Here is a 15,684-nt window from a genome sequence, read left to right on the forward strand (position 1 = left end):
TGCACCCAAATCACCATTACTCACACACACAACCTCTCTCTCGCTCTCTCTCTCTACCCCCTCTCCCCACTATAAATCATACAGACTAGTTCCCACATCCACCAGTTACCTACCTTTCTTTCCTTTTTCTGGTCTGCCTGATGATACCACCGCCGGGGAACAACCATCAGCTGCCAGGAACCCTGAGGAAGAAGAGAACAAAGGAGATTAACAAAAACATCACGACCACAGACAGTGAGTGTTATAAAGAAATCAGTGAATCACAATAAAAGCACGTATATTCAACCACCCACCTGAGTGTCGCTTTACTCCCTATTGCTATACCCACTGCCACAGTGGTGTCAGAAGTGGGATTGGAAATAACGATAGAGGACAGATCACCGAGGACAAAATGGAAGTGAAGCCCACGCTAGAAGATATGATACAACAACTTGCCGAAGGCCAACGCCATCTCCAAATGGTATGGGAGGCCCAACAAAGGGAAATCAAGGAAGATAGAGTGGCCCTCCAGAATGCATTAAAAAGCCAGGCCACTATTATGGCAAATAATCAGTTGGTGCATGAGACGGCCCTACAAAAGTTAACGGACAGCATTGCTGCCAGTAAGGTCCACCCTAATGTACCTAGTTCGGTCCTCCAAAAGTTCTAAGAGGGGGAAGATGCCGACGCGTTCTTTACAAACTTTGAAAGGGTGGCTTCCTCCGCCCAATGGCCCGAATAGCGTTGGGGTCAGTATGTGGCGCCATTATTAACGGGCATCCTACAAACGGCATATCAGGCAGCCAATCCGGATGGGACAACCCCATATAAAGACATCAAGAAGAGTATCCTGGAACGTGTAGGACACGACGTTGAATACTATCGCCTAAGATTTCGTAAAATAAAATGGGCCCCTACCGAAGGCCCCAGGACATTGTATTATAAGGTGAAGGACCTAGAACTCAAATGGCTAGGGCACATAGGAACGGAAAGGGAAGATGTTATAAAAGCGGTCATCCTGGAACAATATCTGGAATCCCTTCCCCCGCTCACACGTAGTTGGATCCGACAGCACCCTAAAGTCGATACAACTATGGCAGTTGACCTGGCATGCGCCTACCACCGGTCGACTGAGTTTAAGAGCGGAGCCTGCAGAATGACAAGCCCTTCGACCCGACTTCTACTAATATCTGCTCGGTCCTTTCCCCGCAAAACTGTCAAGGACACTCCTTTACCCAGCACAGGGGAAAAACCTCCTATGCAGCAACCTCAGTGCTACAGTTGAGGTGAATGGGGACACATAGCACGGGTATGCCCTCGCAAGGAGGACAAAACAGAACCTATGGAAATCGGGATAACACGGGGAAGAGTCCTATGCACAGGGAAAGGTAACCCCAGATACATGCAGGTGATAAGAGTCAATGGCAAACCCATTACAGCCCTGGTAGATTCGGGATGTAGTCATTCTGTTCTTAGAACCGGTTTGGTAGAACTACCAGAACATCAGTCAGAACAATGGGTTTCCACATGCTGTATCCACGGAGACAAAAGAGAATACCCCCTGACCTCAGTTCATCTCAAATGGGAAGGGAAACAAAATGAGGTCCCAGTGGGGGTTATGGACCGCTTGGTCGAAGACTGTATCTTAGGGACAGACTATATACACTTCCCTGAACTATTACAGAGGGTAAAAACCAGTCTCCAATTAGACTTTTGGTGGGCAGAGGCTCCCTTTTCGGAGATCCCAATAGAGAGTGAACCTCTCTGTTACAAACCTACTAAACGGGAGAAGAGGCGCGAGAAACAACTCTATTGGACACAAGAGAAGGAGGAGAGCCCAAGGAAAGTTTTGGGCACTATCCCGACCCCCTTACCCTCCTTCCGTAGCAGTCAACGGGAAGACCCATCCCTTCAAAATGCATGGAAAGCAACCAAAACAGAAAGTACAGACGAGGTGGTTCCATATTTCCTTATCTACAAAAACCTCCTGTACCGAATCATCAAACATGACAATAATGAAAAAAGACAATTAGTTGTACCCAAACCCTACCGAACACAGGTGTTCTATCTTGCTTACAATCAACGATGAGGGGGACATTGGTAGAGAGAAAACGGAGGAATATTTATTACGCCGGTTTTATTGGATGGGAGTTTATGCACATATCCGACGGTATTGTACCCAATGCCCCAAATGTCAACTAGTAGACCCAGGACCCCAGAGAAAAGCACCCTTACCGATAATAGACATTCCCTTTTCCAGGGTTGGAATGGATTTGATAGGCCCCCTCATCCCATCCACCAAAGGGCATACCTACATTTTAGTTCTCGGCGACTACGCCACCAGATATCCAGAAACCATACCTCTCACTAGCATGACGACCAGAAATGTAGCCCAGGCCATGATTGGCTTCTTTTCCAGAGTCGAGTTCCCTAGCGAAATCTTAACTGATCAAGGTACCCCATTCATGTCAGCCTTAATGACACACCTCTGTAAACTATTGGGAGTCAAACAACTCAAAACATCGGTATATCATCCACAAACCGATGGCCTGGTCGAATGGTATAACCGTACAATAAAATCATTACTGAAGAAAACCGTCTCAGAATCAGGGCAGACTGGCATAGGAGGCTCCCACTGATCCTCTACGCCATAAGGTCCCACGAACAAGCCTCTACGGGTCATAGTCCTTTCGAACTCGTCTTTGGGCGGCAACCCCGTAGTTTATTAGATATGGCGGCCGAGACATGGGAAGAAGAAAAAGGCGAAAAACCCTTATTAGATTATGTCCAAGAACTTAAGTCACAACTGCAAATGGTATGGGAAGACGTTCGCAATCATATGGAGAGGGCTCAGAGCAAACAAAAGAATTATTCCGACCAGGGTGTGAAAGCAAGACAACTCCAGCCCAACGATAAAGTCCTTATATTACGTCCCAGTTCAGACAACAAACTATTAGCCAAATGGCAAGGCCCATATATTGTGATAAAACCGGTCTCTCCTGTTACCTACCTCATAGAATTAACAAAGAACCCAAGACGAGTGCAAATTTATCATATCAACTTTCTGAAGAAGTGGGAGGAACCCACTATGTCCTTAACCCCTGCAGCAACTGGTTTTTTGGTAACACCCGAGAAATCCTTAGATATAGAACTATGCCCCACCAACCCAGATATATCCTCGGAACGCTCCCAGATTAATCATGATATACCAGAATCCCAACAAAGACATCTGGATTGCCTTCTGGCTCAGCATACCAGCTTCTTTTCAGGAAAACCCGGTAAAACAACCTTAATACAGCATCATATTAGAACCCCAGAAGGTCAAACCGTACGTCTACGACCCTACCGTATCCCAGAGGCCCGACAACATCTAATTGAGCAAGAAATAAAAACCATGCTACAGATGAAAGTGATAGAACCATCTGTCAGCCCCTGCTGTTTTTTTTATTTTTTTATATTTTATTGGTTTTATATTTCAGATATACGTTACAAGCTATACAATTGTCATCAACAGGATCCCATTTATCTGCGTGAGAAACATATAACAACCCCGAACCAAACACGTCTCGGAACACTACCTAACCTTCAGTATCATTACTTGCTGCAATGGCTGGAAACTTTAGCGTGTGTAAAATAGCTGAGGGGGTACGCGCGCATGACCAGTGTGGGTCCTTTACTGCTGGACCTGTACCGCGTGTCGCCTAGTAGTGGCCTAGCATGGGCCTGGTAACAGCGGATGGTGACGGAGGTTAAGTGTTTACCCTATATATTGTAGATATTGTTGTGCTGGTGAGCTAGTGAGCTGTCAGCATGGGGGGGGGGGTGATCGAGCCCGTTCGATGATGGCGCGCCGTACGTCGAGTTGTGCTTCCGTGGGGGGTGCGCAGGAGGATTTGTGCTGCGCTTATTCAATCTGTGTATTCCCCGGTTCATGGGGGCTTATCATCGTTTTTGGCCTCGAGTTTGGTTACCAATGTTTCCCAGGCGACGCACCCTGTGTGCCCCTGCTGTTCACCCGTTGTGTTAGTACCGAAACCAGATGGCTGTATCCGTTTCTGTATTGACTTTTGCTATTGAATGCCATATCCCAATTTGATACATACCCCATTTCCCGAGTCGACCATCTACTTGAAAAACTAGGTAAGGCCCGCTATATGTCAACTCTCGATCTAACAAAAGGGTGTTGGCAAATACCCCTGGCTCCAGCGGACCAAGAAAAGACTGCTTTCTCAACACCCTCAGGGCTTTACCAGTTCACAGAACTTCCGTTTGGCCTGCATGGTGCTCCGGCTACCTTCCAAAGGTTAATGGACCACCTTTTAAGACCCCTTCAAGATTGCGCAGCCACCTATCTGGTTGATACAGTGGTCTTTAGCGAATCATGGGAAGACCATCTCGACCATCTAAACCGTGTTTTCCATATCCTAAGTGCAGCAGGTCTTACAGCCAACCCAAAGAAATGTCACTTAGCCCATGATCACATCGCATACCTCGGGTATTTTATAGGGAAGGGACAACTGCGGCCCCAAAAAAACAAAGTAGAAGCCATCTAACAGGTCCCAATCCCAACAACAAAACAAGAACTCAGTTCCTTTTAGGGGTTAATAGGCTATTACAGACAGTTCATACCCAGGTATTCCACCTTAGCAGCACCTCTTACCGACCTGTTACAGAAAAGCCAACTGTCCAAATTATCAGCCTTGACTGGAGATCAACTATCTAGTTTTCATCATCTCAAATCCTTCCTTATGACGGAACCGGTCTTGAGATGTCACAACTTTACTAAAACCTTTCACCTCCAAACCGATGCCTCAGACGTAGGATTAGGGGCAGTATTGTCCCAAACTGACGAGAACGGACATTATCATCCCATAGTATTCATTAGTAGAAAGTTGATGCCTAGAGAACAACATTATCCAATAATCGAGAGGGAATGTTTAGCCATTAAGTGGGCTATTGAGAATCTACAGTACTACCTTTTGGGTCATCCCTTTATTCTGTATACAAACCATGCACCTCTCACCTGGTTGGCCTCCCACAAAAATACAAACTCGCGCATCCTCACATGGTTTATGGAACTCCTACCCTTTTCATTTCAGGTCTGTCACATCCCAGGGAATCTCCAGTATGCTGCGGACTATCTATCTCGTTATCCTTGGACCACGGAACTCCATCAGTCCCGTCCTTGGGAAGGGAGATGTAGCCGGGTATCGGAAATCCCGTCTACATACCGTGCAGAAGCTGGGATCCCGAATATCCAGGTTCCCAAAAACACAAACAGAGAAGACGGACAGAGCGTGTGACGCGCTCAGGAGGAAGACGCCGTCGAAGCTGGGAACCCGGATATCCGGGTTCCTGAAACCCTAAAAAAGGGAAAACGGACTGCGCGCGGTGTGTGCAGAAAGAGGAGAGGACGCGGAACGGAGTGAGACACAGAGACCAGAGGACGGAGAAAGTGGAGAGGACGCGACAGCGAGCGAGTCCGACGTTGAAAAGGAAGATCCAGTCAACTGAGGTCCATTGACCTCTCGAGATAACACCACGGAGGGACAGGAATGGCCCAAGAAACAAGAACATCGACACGTCCCTGGAGGGGCGTGGCTACAGCAGGTACGATCCTGCCTAACAAATAGAATATGCTCTATAGTTGGAAGGGAGGAGGGTAAAGGGGGCGAGCAGAGGGAGGCTGGGAGGGGAGGCTGGGAAGGGAAAGGGGTAACAGCACCAGAGAAACACTAACCATTGAGCACAGGAACAGAGTGGTTCTGTTCTTAGAAAGCGTGGCTTGAATCCACAGAGGTGAAGGAACGGGACCCTGTAGTCCATAACCATTCTTTTCTCTAATTTCTCTGTCTTTCCCTTGGAGTGGAACCCTGCACCCAAATCACCATTACTCACACACACAACCTCTCTCTCTCTCTCTCTCTATACCCCCTCTCCCCACTATAAATCATACAGACTAGTCCCCAGATCCACCACTTACCTACCTTTCTTTCCTTTTTCTGGTCTGCTTGACGATACCACCACCGGAGAACCACCATCAGCCGCCAGGAACCCTGAGGAAGAAGAGAACAAAGGAGATTAACAAAAACATCACGACCACAGACAGTGGCTGTTATAAAGACATCAGTGAATCACAATAAAAGCACGTATATTCAACCACCCACCTGAGTGTCGCTTTACTACCTATCGCTATACCCACTGCCACAGGGATATATCAGGCCTACGAGTAAACTGGACAAAGTCATGTTTGTTCCCGATGCAACTAACACCAAACCCCCAGAGAGAAATAATTTCCACACACAAGTTACAATGATGCTACACCACTTTCAAGTATCTGGGGGTGCAAATATATCACGATGAGCAGGACCTCAGCGAAGGTCATTTAGACCGAATGATCAGGTCCATAAAAAGCTCGATGCCCTTCTGGTGCTCACTCCCACTTTCGCCTCTAGGGAGAGTACCAGTAGCTAAAATGATTGTATTACCACGAATCTTGTACTATTTCTCGGCCTAGCCACTCAAGCTCCCCAAGAATTACTTCGCACCCCTAGCTAGCCTGTTGACAGACATGACGTGGAACACAGGTCATGCCGAGTAGCCCTAGCCAAGATTTACCTGCCACTGGAAAGGGGAGGGATGGGTGCACCCCAGTTCGAATTATACTACGCAGCGGCACAAATACACTGGGTCATGCACTGGATATGCAACCCAAATGGCTCGGAGGGGCAAATGGTGAGCACTTTGCTGTGACAATCGAACGTGATAAACTTGCTCGTCGGCCGAGATAAACCAGTACATAACAGCAATATTTTGCTGGGAGTGGCGCACTGGATATGGCGTCGATATGTGGCGACAATGGGACGTACACCACCGTACTCACCCAGAATTCCATTACTAGCTACCCCGGGACTAAACAACATAACATGACAATTTAAACCAGCAACTTGGGTCGCTAAAGGTGTTAACACAATTGGAGACATATTCGAAGAGGGATACTTCCTATCATATGAAGCATTAGCGGACAAGTTCAACCTGGGCAGGGGTGAATTCCTCACACACAGGGCGCTACAACAAGTGGTGCGCAATACCTGGGGAAACGGTAACAACGAACCTCATACCTCACCAGTACTTCATGAATTACTGCTAGGGGCAGGCACGCAAACAGCTAAATCCTGGATATACAAGATACTACAGAATTACCCAGAAGAGGCTCAAACACAAGCAAAAAATAGATGGGAGACGGTTCTACTCGCACCTCTAAAAAAATAGGTAGCACAACACACAGCACCTGAAACAATTGTTGGGTTGTTCCTAAGACTTGTCTCACGTCCATTTTCTCTAGCCTTATCCCCAGTTTCGGTTACCGTTATGCCCGACCTTCCCTCCCCCTTCGTCCTGTCTAACCAGCCAACCAGCGTATCTACCTTATCCATGAATATTTGCAGTGCTCTCTTTAATTCCTCTATTTCCATCCTTGCCAGTGTTAGCTGGGCAGTAATATCTCTAGTTGCAGTATCAGGGCTTTGAGTAGCTCTCTCGCTTCAGGAGTTACATCACTCCTGGATCTCTCCTCCTCACTCGGCTGCAGTGCCTCAAACTGGTTAGAGCATTCAGCATCAACCACAGGAGGGGCCGGCCAACTTGCATCCTTTTCTATACCTGGAGTTAAGTCGGCTGCCGTAGTGCAAGGCTGTATTTCACTGTTTGCAGACATAATCGCTACTTTAGCAGATACCTCTTGTTTATTTCACTTTAAGTCTCTCTTAATTAGGTATGACTTAATGCCTTTGCTCCTCGGCCTAGCCCCTGTTTGTTCTACCCCTCTGTCATCTTTATTCAAAAGCCCCTGTACCTCTTCAATTAACCCATCAATGTTGTCTAACGCGCAATTAGATACCACATGCTTGGCCTGGTTTTTTAGCCTTCCGATATTCCCCAGTAGTATCTGTAGCTTTCCGTTTACCCGTTTTGACCCAGAAAATCACAGACCTTTACAATACCAAACAAAGGGAGCCTAACTGTAAAAGCTGCAGAAGCTGCCATAATGTACACTTACAGACACTTAATAGTGTGCATACCAGGCAAAAACTCAGAAGTTACTATCCACGGTTCAGAGTAGCGCTGCGTGGCAGGCAAGGAATATTTCACACTCTGCTACAAAAGTCTTGTTGCATCCTAGGTCCCTACAAAGTCTATGAGAGTCAGAGTCAAATTTGCCACTTCCTACAATAGGGCCAAGGGGGTGGCCCTGCCCTGCCTCTTCCTGTCGCTGACGGATGCAGGATGGGCCCGTCCTTGTCCCTTACTTTGCCAGGGCACGTCCCACGCAGTGGGATGTCAAGATGTGCTATAAAGAGCTAAGCTGGTGCTGATGGTGAAGGGCCGCCTCCTGGGACCCCAAAGTAACCTGAGACTTGCAGTCCTTCCTCGCACTGTCTTCACAGTATTGCCTTCACAGCGGGATGTTGGGATGCGCTATATAGCGCTCTGCTGGTGCCAGTGGTGAAGGGCTGCCTCCTGGGACCCCAAAGTAACCTGGGACTTGCATTCTCTCCTCGCAATGTCCCCACACTGTTGCCCATGCAGAAGGAATGTTAGGGTGCACTATATAGCGCTCAGCGGGTGCCAGTGGTGAAGGGCCGCCTCCAGGTACCCCAAAGAAACCTGGGAGTTGTAGTCCCTCCTCGCAAAGCTCCCACACTGGTTCCTGTGCAGCGGGATGTCAGGATGGGCTATTTAGTGCTCAGCTGGTACTGCTGGTGAAGGGCAGCCTCCTGGGATCCCAAAGTAACCTGGTACTTGAGTCCCTTCTCGCAATGTCTCCACACTGTTGCCTACGCAGCAGGATGTCGGAATGCGCTGTATAGTGCTCAGTTGTATCAGTGGTGAAGGGTTGCCTCCTGGGATTCCAAAGTAAACTGGGACTCCACACTGTTGCCAGGGCAGCAGAATGTCTGGATGCGCTATATAGCGCTTAGCTGGTGCCTTTGGTGACAGGCTACCTCTTGGGACCCCAAAGTAACCTTGGACTTGCAGTCCCTCCCTGCAGGGGCTCCTCACTGTTGTCCATGCAACAAGATGTCAGGATGCGCTACATAGCGCTCTGCTGGTGCCAGTGGTGAAGGGCTGCCTCCTGGGATCCCAAAGTAACCTAGAATTTGCAGTCCCTCCTCTCAATGTCTTTACACTGTTGCCTGCGCAGCAGGATGTCGGGATGCACTATATAGCGCTCAGCTGGTGCTGAAGGCCCGCCTCCTGGGATCTCAAAGTAACTTGGGACTTGCAGTCCCTCCTTGCAATGTCTCCACACTGCTTGCACAGTGGGATGTTGGGATGCCCCATATAGCACTCAGCTGGTGCTGGTAATGAAGGGCCGCCTCCTGGGACCCCAAATTAAAACTGGACTTCCAGTCCCTCCTCGCAATGTCTCCACACTGTTACCTGCACATTGGGATGTTGGGATGCACTATGTAGCGCTTAGCTGGTGCCGGGTGTCCCTCCTCGCAGTGTCCCCATTCTCTTTGATATCTTTCCATGCTTGGGATACAAAGGGATGTCTCAGAGTTTTAATTAGAGGGCTCCCACATAGTAATGCCTTTCTATCCTCATAAATGCCTATATTGACCAATCGTAATTTGGCAATACATTTGTCTTCTTTAAGTTTTTGGGAGTCTGAGTATTCTGTCTCTTCCTCTAGATTTTTGCTGCATCCTTCAATGTCATGGAATGGACGTGGATCTTAGGTTCCATTTCTTGACATCTTAGTTTATGATTTGTTGATTTGTTTAAGAGTAATTACTGCTCCTATTTCTGATGGATCTGACATGGTCCACAATTATTTTTTAAGTGGTCCGATTGCGCTCTTAACAAAGACTTATTCAGCATTTCTGTGATGACATAGCCCACGATTTAGGTATTACAATTTATGAAGGCTTAGACGTGGTGGTAAGTAGTCTTCAAATTATATTTCAATTCCGTTATTTTATTATTGATATAAATACACATTTTACAGTTAGCACATTTGTGGAAGCCTTTGGAGAATTGCTCCTGCCTTGTAGTTCTGTGATCTGCTGTATTACCTTAGCTCATGGCAGTTGATTCATTGCATGTATGTTCTGTAACATAGAATGTGCTCTGTGAATCTTGTTGAACCTGGCTTCCAGACATAGGGCCTAATTACGACCTTTGAGGATGGTATACTCCGTCACAAACATGATGGTTATCCCGCCCGCTGTATTAGAAGTTCCCTTATATCCTATGAAATGTGTAAAACGGCAGTATCCCATCTGCTAAGGTCGTAATCAGGCCCATAATCTTTCTCGAACCATCCCATGAAGAGGTTCACATGTGAATGAGCAAACCTGGAATGCCCTGCTGCTTCCTGCTTTTGTCTGGACTAACATCCTACATGTATGAAAAACATGATTATTCCCAATAAGTATGATCATTGCCATTATCAGTCCTGTGTATGTTTATAAAAAGCAGTCTGTCTTATGGAAAAGGAAATGTGCAGCTTTAAAGCCAATTTCTGTCGGGAAACATGGATACAAAGAGCAGACATCCAATGTTACAAATACCATCCAGGCAACCACTGTACGTCAGTTTATTTATTCATGATGTCCCTGGCGTCTTAATGTATAACATATAGATTTATACATGAGGTACAATGTGTTTTTCACTGAGGAGTTCTGGCTAACATCAGATGATGTCACTCAGAACCCTGAGTTAAAAAACATCCCATTATTCGCTTTTTACACATCATTATTGTTATGTTATTTAAGGCCCCCAAAATCATCTTACCCTGCTTTCATTTGCCACGCAGGAACAAAGGAGCAATGGGGGATCATGCATAGCATAACGTCCCCTCTCTAACCCAAATGTGAAAAACTACGCCACCATTGACCAGCCCACCAGCATCCCTGCAATCCTTCCCCCTCCCACAGCTGTGCTTTCTGCTTTAAGCATCCAAGCTGCGCTAACAGGCTCTCAGACAGCCATGTGATCCTTGCGTGGAAGGACTTTGTGACATAGCAATACTGGGTAACACGTCTTTTTTAATCAACTGTTGATACGTCATAGCAGTGAATCACAGGATTTAGAATCTGGTATAAAAGATAGAGGCTTCACATGGAAGCCATGCATAAGTGGATTAATCAACATGCTTGGCCTCCCACATGCAGTCGTTATTATACACCATAACCCTTTTGAATAAGTGTTTTTCAACACTATCACAATAAAAGTACTATGGTTGTTTTTTAACTCCACAAACCACTGATACAAAGTTAACAGAGTTCATGTATCTCGGACAGTTTTTATATATCGGTAGCCTACGTTCACGTGTAAATCGATCACGTTATTTTTGATTTCCCAGCCATGAAGAAGTGTTAGCTGCCTGTCCGCCTGCCTTTTGCCATTTATACAAACCACTGTGTATATGTTTATGTATGAGATGTACTTGAACTTGATTCTAGTGCACTGAACTGTCTAGTTTCTTATTACAAAAAACAATAAGTCAACTCACAGATAATATTGTTGCTATGTGTACTACTTAGTACTTTCTAAGTTAACTGTGTACATATAAAAGTTATAAAAGCCTGTGCACTTCCATTACTAATTCGGTTCTTCCTAATTGAAGTAGGATTATAAAAAACTGAATTGAGATGGGTGAGGAGTGGCAGTGATATCAAAGTAAAGGAAGTGGGAACAGTGAGATACATTTGTTTCGAGAAACAACAATAATGCAAAAAAATAACCCAAGAGCTTGAACGCTAGAAAGAGCAACAGCTCGAGCCAGGGGAGGGCGTTAAAGAGACAGGGCAATGGGCAAGGAATTGAGGGGCACTTAAATAGAGATCAACAGTCTAAGAGAGAAGGAAGAAAAGGGAAATTAGAGACCATGTGGAAACAGGAAAGAAACAGAGAGCAACACGAAGGGAACACGGATCCTCATAGGTGGTGCAGCATGAGTGCCATGTGCCGTCTGGACTGATTGGCTAGTAAGACATATTTTAGAAGCAGAGGGTAACTCACAAACCTGGACCCTAGTGCCACTGCACCTGCCGCACTCATGAACGTTATGCACCTGATCCCAGAAGGGAAAGAAACAGTTTGAGAAGAGTGACTTACAGTTGAAAAGAGGCAGAAAGGGACATGAACGCATCCTGACAGCTACCTGAGTCAGCTGCAAGCTAGCTCACGTGCAGGCAGATCGCTAGTGCTCGGAATGTTGGGTATGGTCCTGTTGGCTAGTAGCTTAATATTTGTAATACTTTAAGGTAACTATTGCTTGTTTTTTTTTCCATTAGGCCCTACTTCACCTATTTCCCATTTTCTTTGGGACCACGTTCATGCATTGGACAAGCTTTTTCACAGGTAAGAAAATATATATGGGATACGAGGTTCTATATTCATTATAGAGACCACGTGTGTGTTTATCCTAGCTTTGTTAAACTGGGGTCATTCATAGTAGTGTAAGCCCTCTGTTAAGCATGGTTTATTGAATTTTTTTTATTTAAAAGATTATTGCACAACTTTTAAAAGCAACCTGCAATTAATTCTTCTCATCAGTTCACTAAGTTTATTGCAGTGGGGACAGTTGCAGTTATGTAATTCTGCAGCTCTGGATTTTCCATTAATTGTGGGTTTACCATGCGTGCACGTAATACCCCAATCCTCATTAATTTGCAGATTTCAATACAAAAGCATATTGACATAAACAACAGATGTGCACTACGTCAGTGTACTTTTAAGGAAAAGTCCTTTTTGAAATTCTCAACTATGCCCAATTCTTCGCTTCATTTTTCTTGTCTTAAAACCACCACACATCAACAGCGACGACAGCCAACGCATTTTGTCCGCACAAATGGACTTCTTCAGAGCTGTAATACAATAAATATGAACCATATATGATGACAATCCCACACATGGTAACACATTTGTTTTGTATGCATACTCCAAACAGCATTGGCTGTTGTTGCTGTTGATGTGTGATGGTTTTAGAACAAGAAAAATAAAGCGAAGAATTGGACATAATTGAGAATTTGAAAAGGACTTTTCGTCTCTATTGTTTGTTATTATGTCCTTTGGATTGAGTTGCCCCTCGGCAACAGGTACTTTGAAGAGAGTGCACATGAACAGAAATGTATTCGTTGTGGCTCATTTTTGGAATAGGGTACAGGTACGGTGCCCTATGGTCTGATACCTCCTCTTTTTTTGATGTATAAAAACATATTTGCAGCTCAGACAGACAAAGACGTACTAACAACGTGCCACTTGTGCTGCTGCGCATTAGCAGAGCCTTGACAAAGGTTGGCTTGTCACCTTTCAGTTGCTAATTGCTTCATTTAGGTGTTAAACCTGTACTAATTGAGTGAATAAATGAAACCTTTACCCAGATAATATTAAGGGAATGCTAATATAAATAGGAACACAATACTGTTACAGAAGGTGCCACTAAATTTCCAATTTCTTGACACATAATTTTAGTCAATGCTACCGCAATATTTGGTTCTCCATTGTCGCAGGATTCCATTTGCCCCTATCACAGTGTAGTTGTGAACACCATTTTAGCCACTGCTTGTTCTTGTTTTCTTTGTGTAGCTCATGAAGAGAAATACGGCTATAGAATGTTTGACTGACAAAAATAGAGTATGAGTATCTTGTGAGGCCAACCCTCTCCAAGAGGTCTGGGTGTTTTGTGGGACTCCAAGAAGGTGTGAAATAAACAGGGGCAAACGTTGCATTTTACAGCAGAGTTATTAAGCCATATGGCTAGTAGGCCCCAAGTCTTACAACCAGGTTTGAAAGTGGAGGTAATTGAATAATCTAACGCTTCAGCTATAGTAAAAGTGTTCATGTTGCGGCAAACGATGTAGTTGCTTATAAAAAGTGGATGTTTGATTGAAAAGCCCCTTTGAAACCTAGATTTAAAAATTTGTGTCAAAAGATAATGCCCATATTCCTTTGCTAGTTTCGGCATGTATAATAGAATATTAATGAAACCATTACATGCCAGGTTGCTGCCATCATATTCCATTATACTTCTAAACCATATCTGGGCATTTTTCAGATATTCTAGGGTACTTATTTTATTAAGGTGCTTCTCAAGTATTCTCTGGTCCTAATAGTAATGCCTAATAGTAATGTGAACCTCAAAGTGCCTGCCTGCCAGGGGAAATTACCATTGTATATCAAGGTGCTACTATAATCTTCCATAGTACCTCCTAGGCAAAAGTGAGTGATTATCATATCTGCAAAGCCATATATTTGATATTAAGGTGCTTCTCAAGTATTCCAGAGTTCTGGTAATCATTTAATCCTCATTGTACCTACTTGATAGGGATAATGTTCATTTATGCACTTGTTATGCCTAATAGGCAAGACTGCCTTGGGTGATCACTGGTGCTCATATTGCTCAGCTCATTATGTCATGGGCCTCTTAGAGTACTAGGACTAATTCTGAAGATGACATTAGCTCTGGTTAGCTATTTCCCTCTGATTGCTGATTTGACACACTCAGGCCTCAGACACTGACAAACTATGTAATAGTCATATGTATTATACGTTGTTCTGACGCATTGCAAAACTTTCCTCCTTGTCACTTTTCATTTTGATTTGGCATAAGAGCTGTTTTATTCCTTTTCTGTAGTGCATTGCATTGCTGCTGCTGTATTTGAGACTGCATCTAGGACTGAAATCCCCAGGGGAACAATCTATGGTATGGTTGTGTTGTACTTTGAGATGTTGAGTCAGCACGGTGCAATTGACACCACAGGGGGATAGCAGAGGCATTTAGTACATAGTGCCGTACGCTTAGTCCTTCAATTATGAGATGCAGAGGCATTTCCACATAATTATGGATTTGCCACATAATCCATGATCTGCTTCTTTATTTTAAGATTTGAACATAAAAATTTCTAGCTCAAACAGATCAAAAATTACTAAAACATGGTGACACACGTTAAAGCACAGTGGAAGGTCCATTGCAAAAACTGACTGTTCGTCTTTCAGTTGCTGTTTTTTGGGTGCAACTCATACTAATAAAGTGAATATTTGTCCAGACGGTGTTACCATGTTTAGAAAATGAAAAAATAACGAAGTAGTACTATAAAAAAAATGTGCCACATCATACTGCATAATGTGCCTTTACTTGCCCCATAATATAGTCAACTGTGCTGCATAAAAATGTACATAATCTACTGAATAAAAATCATTAAGTCTAATGATAATAAAAGATGCAAACAATGAGAAAAAAGTAGAATACAACAATGTACGCAAAACTGCATGTAATATGTACAAGCATGAAACTGTGTAAAAACAAAATGTTAATAAAAATATATTTAAAAAAAAAAAAAACTGTGCTGCATAAATGAGACGTCTACTGCTGCATGATTTACGTACCCCTTATCCTCTTCACAAAAGCTGATTGCATGCTGACCCGTGAACCTGCAGGATATTGTTCTTTCCTCTTGGGGTATGCCTGTACAGATAAACTGGAGCAATTTGACGGAGCCCCTAGAGAAATGACTTGCTTGGTCCCTCCAAGCACCACATACTCCCTCCCATGTCATTGTGTGTGTAAGACCGCTGCCAAGCTTTGTTAAACAAAAGGACATACAGATCAGTCATTGAGTCATTCACATATAGCACCCTGCTTCTTATGGAAGCTATAGGGGAAGTATTTTGATATGATAATCTGTTAGG

At 44.6% G+C, this 15,684-nt stretch overlaps 1 protein-coding gene and 1 long non-coding RNA gene across 3 annotated transcripts in view; one reads left to right on the top strand and one right to left on the bottom strand.

Annotated features, from left to right (window-relative positions):
* The window catches only part of LOC138260125 (cholesterol 24-hydroxylase-like), a 279,929-nt gene that overhangs the window by 251,703 nt on the left and 12,542 nt on the right, over positions 1-15,684 (top strand). Inside the window, exons 14-15 of one of the 2 annotated variants that reach the window (XM_069208300.1) lie at positions 12,288-12,354; positions 14,630-14,698. In XM_069208300.1, coding sequence (XP_069064401.1) covers positions 12,288-12,354; positions 14,630-14,698 — 136 coding nt within the window. The remainder of the gene's footprint in view (positions 1-12,287; positions 12,355-14,629; positions 14,699-15,684) is intronic. The other variant, XM_069208301.1, reaches the window with a different exon arrangement.
* LOC138260126 (uncharacterized) overlaps positions 1-15,684 on the bottom strand; it is a 93,188-nt gene that overhangs the window by 10,614 nt on the left and 66,890 nt on the right. Inside the window, exons 3-4 of the long non-coding RNA XR_011198810.1 lie at positions 5,967-6,035; positions 114-182 (exon numbers count right to left, since the gene is read on the bottom strand). This is a non-coding gene — a long non-coding RNA (uncharacterized lncRNA). The remainder of the gene's footprint in view (positions 1-113; positions 183-5,966; positions 6,036-15,684) is intronic.

Source organism: Pleurodeles waltl, chromosome 9 (genome assembly GCF_031143425.1).
Source record: "Pleurodeles waltl isolate 20211129_DDA chromosome 9, aPleWal1.hap1.20221129, whole genome shotgun sequence".
Lineage (NCBI taxonomy): Eukaryota > Metazoa > Chordata > Amphibia > Caudata > Salamandridae > Pleurodeles > Pleurodeles waltl.